The sequence below is a fragment of the Scyliorhinus torazame genome, chromosome 1 (genome assembly GCF_047496885.1).
Source record: "Scyliorhinus torazame isolate Kashiwa2021f chromosome 1, sScyTor2.1, whole genome shotgun sequence".
Classification (NCBI taxonomy): domain Eukaryota; kingdom Metazoa; phylum Chordata; class Chondrichthyes; order Carcharhiniformes; family Scyliorhinidae; genus Scyliorhinus; species Scyliorhinus torazame.
Window position 1 is genome coordinate 336,643,490 of NC_092707.1, and position 14,734 is coordinate 336,658,223.

Genomic DNA, 14,734 nt, shown 5'->3' on the forward strand with positions numbered 1-14,734 from the left:
TTTTTTCACTTACATGCAAAGTTAAGTCCAAGGAAATTGATACGCTCGCTGTTCTGCTTTACATACTGGAATTGCATTACCTAGAATTGCTTATCATTATTGCAAGAATGCACAAAGGGAAGTAATCAGAGGATGGAGAATTACTTTTCACTCCAGTTGTTTCACTCATTTTTAGTAACACAGACATTCCAAAACATATTTTGAATTGGAATTGAAATTGTTCCAGTTTCAGTAATTAAAAAAAAGCATTGTGCAAGTACAAAGTTAACAAGTTTCAAACAAAACCCAAGATGCGAGGAAGCCTTTTTTCCCCACAGAGTAGTAGACTTGTGAAAAATAGATCTATTCAAAAATGAATTGGATAAATGATGTGGTCAGAAATGGGAATTTAAGTTATTATGAATGTGGATAATCAAATACTTGATGGAACACCTTGGTTTCTGTGCTGCTATCACCAAAAAAATGTCATCTGGGAAACAACTAGCCAGGGTTGAACAATGGATACTGATTGCAGAGATTTTCTAGAATTTCACTTGATTAATTTTGGGACCAGGGAGTACTTGCGTAAAACTTTGCCTCGGGAGATTAAATAGATGGGCTAGAGTCCATGATAAGGTAGATCACACGCAGTCTATGAAAAGAACAAGTTTGATGGTTTAATATGGTAAGTGTTACGACTTAGTACACCCAATGTATTGCTTCTTGCAAGAAAAGCATATATAGAGAATTTGTGGCCCGTACAGTTTTTCAACCATTAAAATGACCGGCATACATTAATTCTTAATATGTGCTTCAATGCATGAACCTCTGCGCCCATAATGCTAAATCACAAAATGTGCTCCGGTTCCATTTCCTTAACTTCTCAAAATAGTATTGGGCATACCTCTTTTTATTAGAAACGGAAGAAATGTCAAGCATGCATGTTGTCAAAAAGGACAGAAAACAAGTAAGATAAGATCCACTTCAACAAGGTATATTGTTTGTTTCAAATCTAAAAAAAAAGTGCACAAATACTCTATTGTTGCGGCAGGGACTGAGCTTTGTTCGATATAATTACAAAGATATTTCATTAAAATAACCCACAATACAATGTAAAATTGCTATTAGTAATGGTGCAAGACTGGGTAGAGGAATTTTTGTTTTCTTTCTCCCCCTCTGCAATGGAGTATCCTTTTCAATTAACTGATGCGTAAAACTTTTATAAACCTGGTAATTGGAAGGCTCCTAATATAACTACATTCACAAGCAGTTTCAAATTCCTCACCATCCACAGAAACAAATGTGACTAAAAAGGTCAAACTTTCCCTCTTTCATTTAACAAAGGAGTCTAATAATTCTTCTTTATGTAAAGTAAAAAGCATTATGTTCTGTGACAGAAGTGATACAATTCCCAAAAATCTCAGTGAGCACATCAATCTTGCTAGAAATATTTTTCTCCTTGTTTTACAGAGCTTTGCTGTACTTGAGGAAACAAGACTTTACTGCTGACCCAGGAATGAGAGCTGAATGTCATACCTAGTTACATTTCACAATTAAGGATTGATCTTTGGGCAGCCATAGTTTAGTCCTTAAAGAATCAGCATCTGAACAATAAAACTGCTCTTCATCAGGCAGAATTGGATTTATGAATCCTGGGGTTAACGGTACAAAGCATTTTGTTTCCTCAGTGGAGTTTTTAAAAAAAAATATATTTATTTAAGTTTTTTAACACAATTTTTCTCCCTTACAAACAATAACCCCCCTCCCTCGTAACAAAAATAAAACGAGAAATCGCGCAGAGCAAGATATATACATGGCAAAATGATATATTTACACAGCTTTGTACACTGGCCCTCACCCGTACGTGCCAGTTTCCCCAACCCTTCATGTTATCTCTTGCTCATCCACCCTCCCAGGCAGTGCCCCCCTTACCCCCCCCCCTCCCCAGAACGTCCCCTCCAACCTCCCCCCCCCCCCCCCGCAAGGTTGCTGCTGCTGCTGACCGACCTTCCTCTAACGCTCCGCGAGATAGTCTAGGAACGGTTGCCACCGCCTGTAGAACCCCTGCGCAGACCCTCTCAAGGCGAACTTAATCCTCTCCAACTTTATGAACCCAGCCATATCATTTATCCAGGCCTCCAGGCTGGGGGGCTTCGCCTCTTTCCACATTAGCAAGATCCTTCGCCGGGCTACTAGGGACGCAAAGGCCAGAATGCCGGCCTCTTTCGCCTCCTGCACTCAAGGTTCGTCCACTACTCCAAATATTGCTAGCCCCCAGCTTGGCTTGACCCGGACTTTCACCACCTGAGATATTGCTCCCGCCACTCCTCTCCAGAACCCCTTCAGTGCCGGGCATGACCAAAACATATGGACATGGTTCGCCGGGCTCCCTGAGCACCTTCCACATCTGTCCTCTACCCCAAAGAACCTACTCAACCTCGCCCCCGTCAAGTGCGCTCTGTGGACCACCTTAAATTGTATTAGGCTGAGCCTGGCACACGAGGAGGAGGAATTAACCCTACCTAGGGCATCAGCCCACAGACCTTCCTCGATCTCCTCCCCCAGCTCCTCCTCCCATTTACCCTTCAACTCTTCTACCAGCGCTTCCCCCTCTTCTTCCAACTCCTGGTGTATTTCCGACACCTTGCCCTCCCCGACCCATACACCCGAGATCACCCTATCTTGAACTTCTTGTGCCGGGAGCAACGGGAATTCCCTCACCTGTCGCCTCAAAAAGCCCTCACCTGCATATATCTAAAGGCATTTCCCGGGGGTAACTCAAACTTCTCCTCCAGTGCCCCTAGGCTCGCAAACGTCCCGTCGATGAACAGGTCCCCCATTCTTCCAATCCCCGCCCGATGCCAGCTCTGGAAACCCCCGTCCATCTTCCCCGGGACAAACCGGTGGTTACCCCTGATCGGGGATCACACCGATGCTCCCATTGCACCCCGGTGCCGTCTCCACTGGCCCCAGATCCTTAGCGTTGCCGCCACCACCGGGCTCATGGTATATTTTATCGGCGAGAGCGGCAGCGGTGCTGTCACCAACGCCCCCAGGCTCCTTCCTTTACAGGACGCCATCTGCATCCTCTTCCATGCCACCCCCTCTCCCTCCATAACCCACTTGCGGATCATCGCCACATTTGCTGCCCAGTAGTAGCTCCCCAGGTTTGGCAGCGCCAACCCTCCTCGGTCCCTACTGCGTTCCAGGAACCCTCTCCTTACTCTCGGGGTCTTATTTGCCCACACAAACCCCATAATACTCCTGCCTACTCTCTTAAAAAAGGCCTCAGTGATCACGATGAAAGGCACTGAAACACAAACAGAAACCTCGGAAGGACCACCATTTTGACCGACTGCACTCTACCCGCCAGTGAGAGCGGTAACATGTCCCATCTTTTGAAATACTCCATTTGCTCCACCAACCTCGTCAGATTCAGTTTATGTAGGATCCCCCAACTCCTGGCTATCTGGATCCCCAGATACCGAAAGCTCCCCTCCGCCCTCCTCAGCGGTAGGTCCCCTATCCCTCTTTCTTGGTCCCCCGCCTGTAATACAAAGAGCTCACTCTTCCCTACATTGAGCTTATAACCCGAAAACTCCCCAAACTCCCTTAGAGTCTGCATGACCTCCACCATCCCCTCCATTGGATCAGCCACGTACAGCAACAGGTCATCCGCATATAGCGACACCCGATGCTCTTCTCCCCCTCGGACCACCCCCCTCCATTTATTAGACACCCTCAATGACATGGCCAATGGTTCGATCGCCAATGCGAACAACAGGGGGGACAGAGGACACCCCTGCCTCGTCCCTTGGTACAGTCGAAAGTACTCCAACCTCCGCCGGTTCGTCACTACACTTGCCATCGGGGCTCTGTAAAGGAGCTTAACCCAATTGATAAACCCTACCCCGAACCCAAACCTACGCAGCACCTCCCAGAGGTACTCCCACTCTACTCAGTCAAAGGCCTTCTCCGCGTCCATAGCTGCCACTATCTCCACCTCGCCCTCCTCCGATGGCATCATTATCACATTTAAGAGCCGCCGCACATTGGTGTTTAGTTGCCTGCCCTTTACAAATCCCGTCTGGTCCTCGTGGATTACCCTCGGGACACAGTCCTCGATCCTCGTGGCCAGCACTTTTGGCAGCAACTTTGCATCCACATTGAGGAGCGAGATCGGCCTGTACGATCCACATTGCAGTGGGTCCTTGTCCGGCTTTAGGATCAAAGAAATTGTCGCTTCCGACATTGTCGGGGGCAGGGACCCCTCCTCTCTTGCCTCATTAAAGGTCCTCACCAGTAGCGGGGCCAACAGGTCTGCGTACTTCCTGTAGAACTCCACCGGGAATCCGTCCGGTCCCGGGGCCTTCCCCGCCTGCATGCTCCCCAAACCCTTGCTCAGCTCCTCCAACCCAATTGGTGCCCCCAAACCAGCCACCTCTTGCTTCTCCACCCTCGCGAATCTCAGCTGATCTAAGAATCGTCTCATCCCCTCTTCCCCCACTGGGGGCTGGGATCTGTACAGCTCTTCGTAAAAGGCCTTGAATACCTCGTTTATTTTCGTCGCACTCCGAACCATGGCTCCCCTTCCATCTTTGACTCCCCCTATTTCCCTCGCTGCCATCCTCTTACGGAGCTGGTGTGCCAGCATCCGACTAGCCTTTCCCCCATACTCGTAGGTCGCCCCCTGCGCTTTCCTCCACTGTGCCTCCGCCTTCCCTGTGGTCAACAGGTCAAACTCCGTCTGGAGCCGTCGTCTTTCCCCAAGTAATCTTTCCTCCGTGGCCTCTGCGTATCTCCTGTCCACTCTCAAAATCTCCCGCACTAACCTCTCCCTTTCCATACCCTCTGTCTTTTCCCTACGAGCCCTAATGGAAATTAGCTCTCCCCTGATCACCGCCTTCAACAACCTCCCATACCACCCCCACCCGCACCTCCCCGTTGTCGTTGGTCTCCAAGTACCTTTCGATACACCCCCTCACCTTCCCACACACCACCTCGTCCGCCAGCAGTCCCACATCCAGCCGCCACAACGGGTGTTGGTCCCTCTCCTCTCCCAGCTCCAGTTCCACCCAGTGCGGGGCATAGTCCGAAGCGGCTATAGCCGAATACTCCGTCCCCTCCACCCTCGGGATGAGCGCCCTACCCAGAACAAAGAAATCTATCCGGGAGTAGGCTTTGTGTACATGGGAGAAGAAAGAAAATTCCCTGGCCTGCGGCCTTGCAAACCGCCATGGGTCCACTCCCCCCATCTGATCCATAAACCCCCTAAGTACCTTGGCCGCCGCCGGCCTCTTTCCAGTCCTTGATTTGGAGCGGTCCAGTGCTGGATCCAACACTGTATTGACACATTATCAGGCCTCCTATCTCCAGGTCCGGAATGCGCCCCAACATGCGCTTCATGAATCCTGTATCATCCCAGTTCGGGGCGTATACGTTTACCAACACCACCCACGTCCCTTGCAGCCTACCGCTCACCATTACATATTGCCCTCCATTGTCCGCTACAATAGTCTTGGACTCAAATGACACCCGCTTTTCCACCAATATTGCCACCCCTCTATTCTTCGCGTACAGTCCCGAGTGGAATACCTGTCCTACCCATCCCTTTCTTAGCCTGACCTGGTCCGCCCCCTTCAGGTGTGTCTCTTGGAGCATGGCCACGTCCGCCTTCAGTCCCTTTAAGTGCGCGAACACTCGAGCCCTCTTCACCGGCCCATTCAGGCCCCTCACATTCCACGTTATCAACCGGATTGGAGGGGCTCTCACCCCCACACCATGCCCCGCCGACTAGCCATCTCCTTTTCTGGGCCAGTCCCGTGTCCACGCCTCCCTCACGCTCCAGTCGCCCAGAGGGGGGACCCCCGTCCCGACCACCTCTTCTGTGTCCCATTCCCTTTCGGCCAGTGCAGCAGCAACTCTTCCCCCCCCCTTCCCCTCCCCCCCCCCCCCCCCCCCCCGGCTAGACTCCTGTCTAGCTTTTTTGCTCCCCCCATGTCACTCCCATAAGTCAGCTGACGCCTGCTGACCCCGGCTTCCCCCGCCGCCCCATTGACCTCCCTGCGTGGGAGTCTCCCAATCCATATGCATTCCTTCGTTTCCCTTCCCGCCTTTCCAAAGCCCGCCCCGCCCCCTCTGGCGCAGCTCCTGTCACGGCCTTGTCTCTCTCCCCCAGCCCATGTAACATTTCCTGCGCGTGATTGACCCCCTATATACAACAACCATCACACATCAAACCCCAAAACATCCCCCCCACCCTCTCAAACCCTCAGTTAGAGTCCAACTTTTCGGCTTGTACAAAGGTCCACGCCTCTTCAGGCGTTTCGAAGTAATAGTGTTGGCCCTTGTATGTGACCCACAGTCGTGCTGGCTACAGCATTCCGAATATTACTTCTTTCTGGTACAACGGCGCTTTGGCCCGGTTGAAACCCGCTCTCCGCTTTGCAACCTCTGTGCTCCAGTCCGGGTATATTCGGATCTCTGCATTGTCCCACTTACTGCTCCGCTCCTTCTTGGCCCATCTCAGGACCCACTCTCTGTCCGTGAACCGGTGGAACCTCACCACCATTGCTCTTGGCGGCTCATTTGCCTGGGGCTTCTTCGCCAGCACCCGATGTGCCCCGTCCAACTCCAGCGGCCTCAAAGGGGCCTTCGTGCCCATCATCGCCTCGAGCATCGTGCTCGCGTATGCCCCGGCATCAGCCCCCTCCACTCCCTCAGGGAGACCCAGGATTCGCAGATTCTTTCTCCTCGACCTGTTCTCCAGGTCTTCGAGTCTTCCCGCCCACCTCTTGTGTAGCGCCTCGTTCTGCTCAACTCTCACCGCCAGGCCCACGAGCTCGTCCTCGTTCTGACTGACTCTTTTCTGTACCTCCTGGATCTTAGCTTTGTGGGCCTTCTGGGTGATCCCGAGTTCTTCAATTGCCGAAAGCGTAGGCGCTAACATCTTGCGCATCTCCTCGCGCTGCAGCGCTTGATGAACTCCTGCAGCTCCCCTTTGTCCCTGGCCGCCGCCATTTTGTTTTCTTTCCCTCGCTTCTCCCATTGCACCAGTGCCGCTCCTTTGGCCGTTACACTTCTGGTCCGTTTCATAGAAGTTGGAGGGGGACCTCGCTCTTCCCTTCCCCACGGGCTGCGTCAAAAAAAAAAAAAAGTTCCGTTGGGGCTCCTCTAACGAGCCCGAAAGTCCGTGGTAGCGGGAAGCTGCCGAATCGTGCAGCTTAGCTCCACATAGCCGCAACCGGAAGTCGAGAGGGTATCCTTTTGGCAGTGTTCGCTTCACCAGTCTGCCCCAAAAAGTCTATGGAAACTCCTGAAAAAGGTCTGAGAGTCGTTTCCAGACGGGAGCTGCCGAATGCGCGACCTACTCCTCCATGGCCGCCACCGGAAGCCTCGTCCCTGCTTCTTCAATGGCCTTGGTAGATCTTTTCACAGTTGTTCCCTCTGCTGCTAGAATTCACCTTTGATAGAGTCAAGTCAGATTGCAACTTTAAGCTTGCCCTTCCCCCGCCTGCATACTGGAAGAGGCCTTTGTCTATTCCTGCAGCTCAAGCCAAATCTTTTACTGTTTCTGCCGGGTCTGGTAGCCAAAAGACAAAACATTCCTGGGGGACACTGTCAGGGGAATGCTGCAGTCTTCTTCCCACACCGGAAAATGTCAAACAAATGCCGTGGGGGCCCTGTAAAAGAGCCCAAAAGTCCGTTCCAAGCGGGAGCTACCGAATATGCGACCTAGCTCTGCATAGCCGCACCCGGAAGCCGTCTTCCTCAGTGGAGTTAAGGGTGCCTGGTGTTTCTGTTGATTGCCCTATACCACAGTTAGCTAAGTGTAACTCATATGGCCAATAGATCCAGTGTGGAAATTCAACCTATAGTGCCAAAATATGCCTGAGCCTCTTTTAGCTTGGAATCAGCAATTGGGCTGTGCACTTCCCAGACAAGGACCAAGGCTGGACCATAATTAACTTTAGAGTTTGTTTCAATAATTTAGGTGAATTGATGGTGCATACATAGGTAGCTCCACACTTGAAGAAATGAATATTCGGTTACAAGACTCACAGGCAGTAGCCTGACATCTGGATCTGTTCACATTTTCAGTTAACAGGGAGGTCTCTGGTTGAGTTTCTTATATTTCTGCCGTCATAAAATGAATTAGTGGCCATGAGATTAATTTGTTAATGTCTGTACCAAATCATCATCAATAATATAGATTTACGATGATTCACATTTATGCAACACCTTGAATTACAAGAAATTCAATAAATTTTTGAAATGAATCATTTGTTTGATGTAAAAGGCACAAACATATTTTAATTTTTTTTCTCTGCCAAGAAGACAGCAATCACCTCCTACTTATGAAAGCCTTTAATTTTGATTATAAATGTTATTTGACATGCTGTGCACTTTATTGAACTGCACAAATTACACATAATTTTTCTTTACCTGAATTGCCAGATGAGTCCATTTGTTGGAGTGGATTTTTCCACGTGTATTCACAATTGCTGGTGGTTCCAAGCCAAATGATGTGCGGTAATAAAACATAGATCCTGTTTCTGATATTGTTAGTTTGAAAATTGTTTGTCCATTGATAGCTTTTTCAATGACAGTCCTAAAGAAAAACAAACAGCATCAGTAAATATAATGAAGTCTCCCCAGCATGAATATTTTAATCCAGAAAATTTGAATGAGATATGGATTCTGAATGAGCAATGCATCACGATGTTAAGTTTGGGGGCGAGAAGAGTCAAATTAGGAGAGCACAAATCCCAAACTGAACAAACATATGTAAATATACAGCATGATCTGGAAAATTTACAAGAAAATTAGCTTTCTGCTGATGTCTGACTGATTTCTGGGCAATATGTGTGTCCATCAATGTTACCTTGTTGTGGATGTGATCCAGTTCAGGTTTTGTGTGGCAAAATGCCTAAACAAACCTTGCAGTGCTCTGGTGTATTCTATGGCCTGAATCTTTTAGGGTCTCCCTCCCACCATCCGAAAGCTTCCGAGGGCCCTGCAGCCATTTCAAGCAGTCAGAAAGGGAGGTGGTGGAATTGTGGTGCAGTCTCTGGACTAATAATCCAGAGTCCCAGAGTGATGCACTGGGGACTCGAGTCTGATTCCAACCACGGCAGATGGTAAAATTTGAATTCAATAAAAACATCTGAATAATGGTGAGTATTGTCGATTGTAATAAAAACCCATCTGATTCACTAATGTCCTTTAGGGAAGGAAACCTTTCGTCCTTATCTGGCCTGGCCTACGAGTGACTCCAGACCCACAGCAATGTGGCTTACCCTGAAATGGTCCAGCAAGCACTCAGTTGTATCCAATCACTACAAAGACAACAAAAAGGAATGAAACCAAGCAGACCATCTGGCATTGACCTTACACCAGAAACAACAACAGCTCTGTCCACCCTGTAAAGTCCTCCTTACTCATACCTGGGGGCCTTGTGCCAAAATTGGGAGACCTGTCTCACAGACTAGCCATGCAATAATCTGATATAGTTATACTCACGGAAGAATACCTTACAGACAATGTCCCAGTCACCACCATCACCATTCCTGGATATGTCTGGTCCCACCGGCAGGACAGAGCCAGCAGAAGTGGCGGCACAGTGGTATACAGTCGGGAACAAGTTGCCCAAGGATTTCTCAACATCAACTCTGGACCCTATGAAGTCTTGTAGCACCAGGAACCAACACGAAAACCTCCTGCTGATTACCACGTGCCACCCCACCCTCAGCTGATGAATCAGTACTCCATGTTTAACACCACTTGGAGGAAGCACTGAGGGTGGCAAGAATGCCAAATATACTCTGGGTGGAAGACTTCAATGTCCATCATCAAGAATGGCTCAGTAATGCCGACACAGACTGAGCTGGCTGAGTCCTAAAGGGCATAGCTGCTAGACTGGATAGCCAGGGAACCAACAAGAGGAAAAACATACATGTCCTCATGCTCACCAAATTACCTGTTGCAGATGTATCTGTCCATGACAGTATCGGTAGAAGTGACCACCGCACAGTCCTTGTTGAGACAAAGTTCCATCTTCAAATTGAGGATAACCTCCATCATTTTCAATGGCACTACCATCATGCCAAATGGGATAGACTTTGCACAGACCTAGTAACTTAAGAATGGGCATCCATGAGGCACTGTGGCCATCAGCTGCTGAATTTTAGTCAACCACAACCTATAATCTCATAGCCCAGCATATTCCCCATTCTACCATTACCACTTGGTTCAATGAATAGTACAGGTGGGCATGCCAGAAACAACACCAGGCATACCTAAAAATGATGTGTTAACCTGGTGAGGCTACAACAGAGGATGACTTGCGTGCCAAACAGCATGAGCAGTAAGTGACAGATAGAGCTAAGCAATCCCCCAACCAATGGATCAGATTTAATCTCTGCAGCCCTGTCACATCCAGCTGTGACTGGTGGTGGACAATTAAACAAATCACGAGAGGAGAAGGCTCCATAAATATCCCCATCCTCAATGATGGAGGAGCCCAGCACATGAGTGCATAAGGCAAGGCTGAAGCATTTGCAAAAATCTTCAGCCAGAAGTGTCGAGTGGATAATCTATCTCAGCCTCATCCAGAGGTCCCCATCATCATATATTATCAGTCTTCAGCCAATTTGATTAATTCCATGTGATGTCAAGAAAGTGGCTGAAGGCACTGGACACTGCAACAGTTGTGGTCCCTGACAATATTCTGACAACAGTACTGAAGATGTGTGCTCCACAACTTGCTGATCCCTAGACAATCTGTTCAGGTATAGCTACAACACTGGCATCTCCCCAGTAATGTGGAAAATTGCCCAGTTATGTCCTGTACATCAAGAAACAGGACAAATCCAACCCTGCCAATTACCGCTCCATCAATCCACTCTCAATCATCAGTAAAGTGATGGATGTGTCATCAACAACACTATCAAGCGACACTTGCTTAGCAATAACCTGTTCACTGATACTCAGTTTCGGACCCGCCAGGGTCACTCAACTCTTGACATCATTGGTTCAAACATGGACAAAAGAGCTGAATTCCAGAGGTGAGGTGAGAGTGACTTCCCATAACATCAAGCCAGCATTTGACCGATGATGGCATTAAGCAGCCTGAGCAAACCTGGAGTTGTGGGAATCAGGGAGGAAACCTTCCATTGGTTGGAGTCGTACCTGCATAAAGAAAGATCGAATCATAGAATCCCTACACTACAGAAGGAGGCCATTCAGCTCATCGAGTCTGCACCAACCCTTTGAAAGAGCACTCCACCCAAGCCTACTCCCTCGCCCTATCCCAATAACCCCTTAACCTAGCCTCCACACTTTTGGTCACTAAGGGGCAATTTAGCATGGCCAATTCACCTAAAGTGCATATCTTTGGACTGTGGGAGACACGGGGACAATGTGCAAATTCCACAGTCACCCAAGGTCGGAATTGATCCCGGGTCCCTAGCGCTGTGAGGCAGCAGTGCTAACTACTATGTCACTGTGTTAACCCAACCAGATGGTTGTGATGGTTGGAGGTCAATCTTCTCAGTTCCAGGACATCACTGCAGGAGTTCCTCATAGGAGTATCCTAGGCCCAACCATCTTCATCAATGACCTGCCTTCCATAATAAGGTTAGAAATATGTTTGCTGATGACTGGAAAATGTTCAGCACCACTCGCGACTCCTCAAATACTGAAGCAGTCCATGTCCAAAAGCAGCATGACTTGGACAATATCCAGGCTTGACTGCCAAGTAATATTTGTGGCAAACAAGTGCCAATCTCCAACAAGAAAGAATCTAACCACCGTCGCTTGACCTTCAATAGCATTACCATCACTTAATACCCCACTATCAAAATCCTGTGGCTTACATTTGACCAGAAACTGAACTGGACTAGACATACAAATACTGTAGCTACAAGAGTAGGTTAGAGGCTAGGATTCTTGTGGCAAGTAACTCATCTCCTGACTCCCCCAAAGCCTGTCCACCATCTGCAAGGCATAATTCAGGAGTGCGAAGGGATACTCTCCACTTGTCTGGATGAGTGCAGCTCCAACAACATTCAAAAAGCTCAACACCATCCACTGTCACTGGGTCAAAATCTCATAGCTCCCTCCCTAACAGCACTGTGGGTGAACCTGAACCTCCAGGACTACAGTGGCCAAAGAAGGCATTTAACCACCTTCTTCTCAATGGCAATTAGGGATGGGCAATAAATGCTGGCCAAGTAGCAAAGCCCACATCCTGTAAATGAATTTTTAAAAAGGTGTTCCCTCTCCTTTCCACCCAAGATCCAGGTCCGGTCTTTTTTGGATTTTCCCCATGCCAAATAAATCCTCCCACCAGCCTAAAGGTTGAGGCTGGATGGGAAATGGCTATTCATTAGCCACTTAAGGTCCTCAATTGGGGCAAGTATGGGCTTCCTGTTCAAGTCCTTACCCACCCCCGTGTAAAATTGTAGCATGATCAGGGTGGACGGGAATCAGTTTCACATTCCTCCCCAACTAAAAACTTGCCAGTGGGGGAGTGTGTAATTCTGACCCATGTTTTTGTAAACCAATGAATCTCCAGTGGCATTTTCCATAGTGGGGAACAATTTGTGCATTACTCCACATTACTTTCAGTGGGAGAAGTGACTGAGGATGAAGCCATGTCCAAGACTGGACCTTCAAGAGAGCCAACAGAGTGAACAAGGGTAAAACCAGGTCCAACAGGGAAAATGTGGGTAAGTGAGAGGAATAACTGCAGATCAAACTAGGCCCGAGAGTGGACTTGCTGGAGAATAAAAGGAGAGACCGAGGATAAAACCAAGCATAATAGTAGAACTGTGTGAAAGCAAGAGAAACAACTGCAGGTAAAACCGGGCCCAAGAATGGACCTGCAGGATTGTGAGAGGAATGGCTACAATCATTTGGTCCCTTCATCCAAGTCATTCATATAGATTGTAAATAGATGAGTCACCAGCATTAACCCCTGTCGCACTCCATTAATTACAGTTTGCCAACTTGAAAATGATGTATATGTCCCAACCCTCTGATGTGTTAGGCAGGTAGGTTCGATGTGGACTGAACTCAATGCAGGGAAGCTAGAATAGACGTCTAACACTGGAAAAGATCCAACACTGTTTTACTCAACGATAGAACTGACATACATATTCAGCTGTGGGTCGACACTATACTGAACTGACTGGAGACCTTGTAGTAGCCTGACCAGACTTACTAGCTACCGCATGGTGTTTGCACTTGCTAGCTCGTGGACTCTGACTGTCGCAGTGGCTGGGTCCCGAGAGAGGGGGAAACCTCGTGCCCTCTGGCTTTATAGTGGTAGTGTCCTGTCTGGTGATTGGCTACACTGTGTCGTGTGCTTACTGGTCATCCTGTGTGTCAATCACTGCCTGTCTGCATCTCATTATCTACATGAGTGGATATTATGACACCCTCTATTTCCTATTCATTAGTTAATCCTCTAACTATGCTAATATATTACCATTACCCCAATACCATGGGCTGTGAGAATGTGTAAACTCCACACGGACAGTGACCCAGAGCCGGGATTGAACCTGGGACCTCGGCACCGTGAGGCAACAGGGCTAACCCACTGCGCCACCATGCTACCCTGATGTGGCACTTTATTGAATGCCTTCTGGAAATCCAAATTCCCTTCTAACTTCCTGCTTGTTGCATCCTCAAAGAACTCTAATAAATTTGTCAAACACAATTTCTTTTTCGTAAAACCAGGTTGTCGCTGCTTGGTAGTATTTTGATTTTCTAACTGTCCTGCTGCTACTTTCTTAATAACGGATTCCAGCATTTCACATTGACGGATGGTAGGCTAACTGGCTTATAATTTCCTATTTTCTGTCGCCTTCAATTTTGAATAGGGGTGTCATGTTTGTAATAGAAATCAACAGAAAAACAAAATGAAGAAGTGATGCCACAGGATAACAGGTAGGTGAGTGATGGGTGAGTATTACAGTTTTATTTTTGTTCTTTAAACCAGAGATGTGCCATACTGAGAGCTAAGAATCTGTAACTTGCTATTACTTTACCAAATTAATAAGCTGGATAAACAAATTAATCGATAGACCTAAAATAATGCATTGAACAATCATTTAAACTAACTAAATAAGTGAACAGTATAGGTAGCTATGCCAAGGCAGGTGATGAGACTTAGCTGCAACATGTATGAAGTATTGGAGAACATTGCGATTCTGAAAAACCTGTGGTAAGTGTCTGTAAGCTTGAGGAACATCAGTTCAGAGTTGTTAGGCTGGAGTCCATGGTGCAGACATTTTGTGGGGCATCGGGGAAAGAGAGAGTTACCTGTACACTTTGTTCCAGGAGGCAGTCACACCCCTTGAAATCATAGGAGAGTGTGACTGTGAGACAGATATGAGGATCTAAGATATAGTGAGGGAGGATGCCCAGCTCTTGACTTTGCCCAATAGGTGTGTGGTGGCGAAGGACTGCAGGGTGGATGAAAAAATATGATGCCGGGGCCTCATCCAATAGAGAAATGCAGTTAATAGAGTAGATGCTCTTGTCTGCAGTCGAGATGGGGAATTCAGAAGATTACGTTGTCTGCTCAGTGTCAGGGTTCGGAGGATGTCCTCGAATCTGGAAAAGAACTTGGTGTTAGAGGGCACAGGATCCAGTTGTCATGTTCCATGCAGGAAGCAACAACTTAGATAGAACTATGAATAAAGGTTCTGTGGAGGGAGTTTGAGACACAGGGGGCGTCATTCTCCGA

General features: G+C 48.0%; 1 protein-coding gene across 1 annotated transcript in view; it reads right to left on the minus strand.

Annotated features, from left to right (window-relative positions):
- ush2a (Usher syndrome 2A (autosomal recessive, mild)) overlaps positions 1-14,734 on the minus strand; it is a 1,730,413-nt gene that overhangs the window by 1,656,579 nt on the left and 59,100 nt on the right. The window contains exon 3 of the mRNA XM_072506478.1: positions 8,425-8,590. Within this exon, the coding sequence (XP_072362579.1) occupies positions 8,425-8,590 (166 nt within the window). The remainder of the gene's footprint in view (positions 1-8,424; positions 8,591-14,734) is intronic.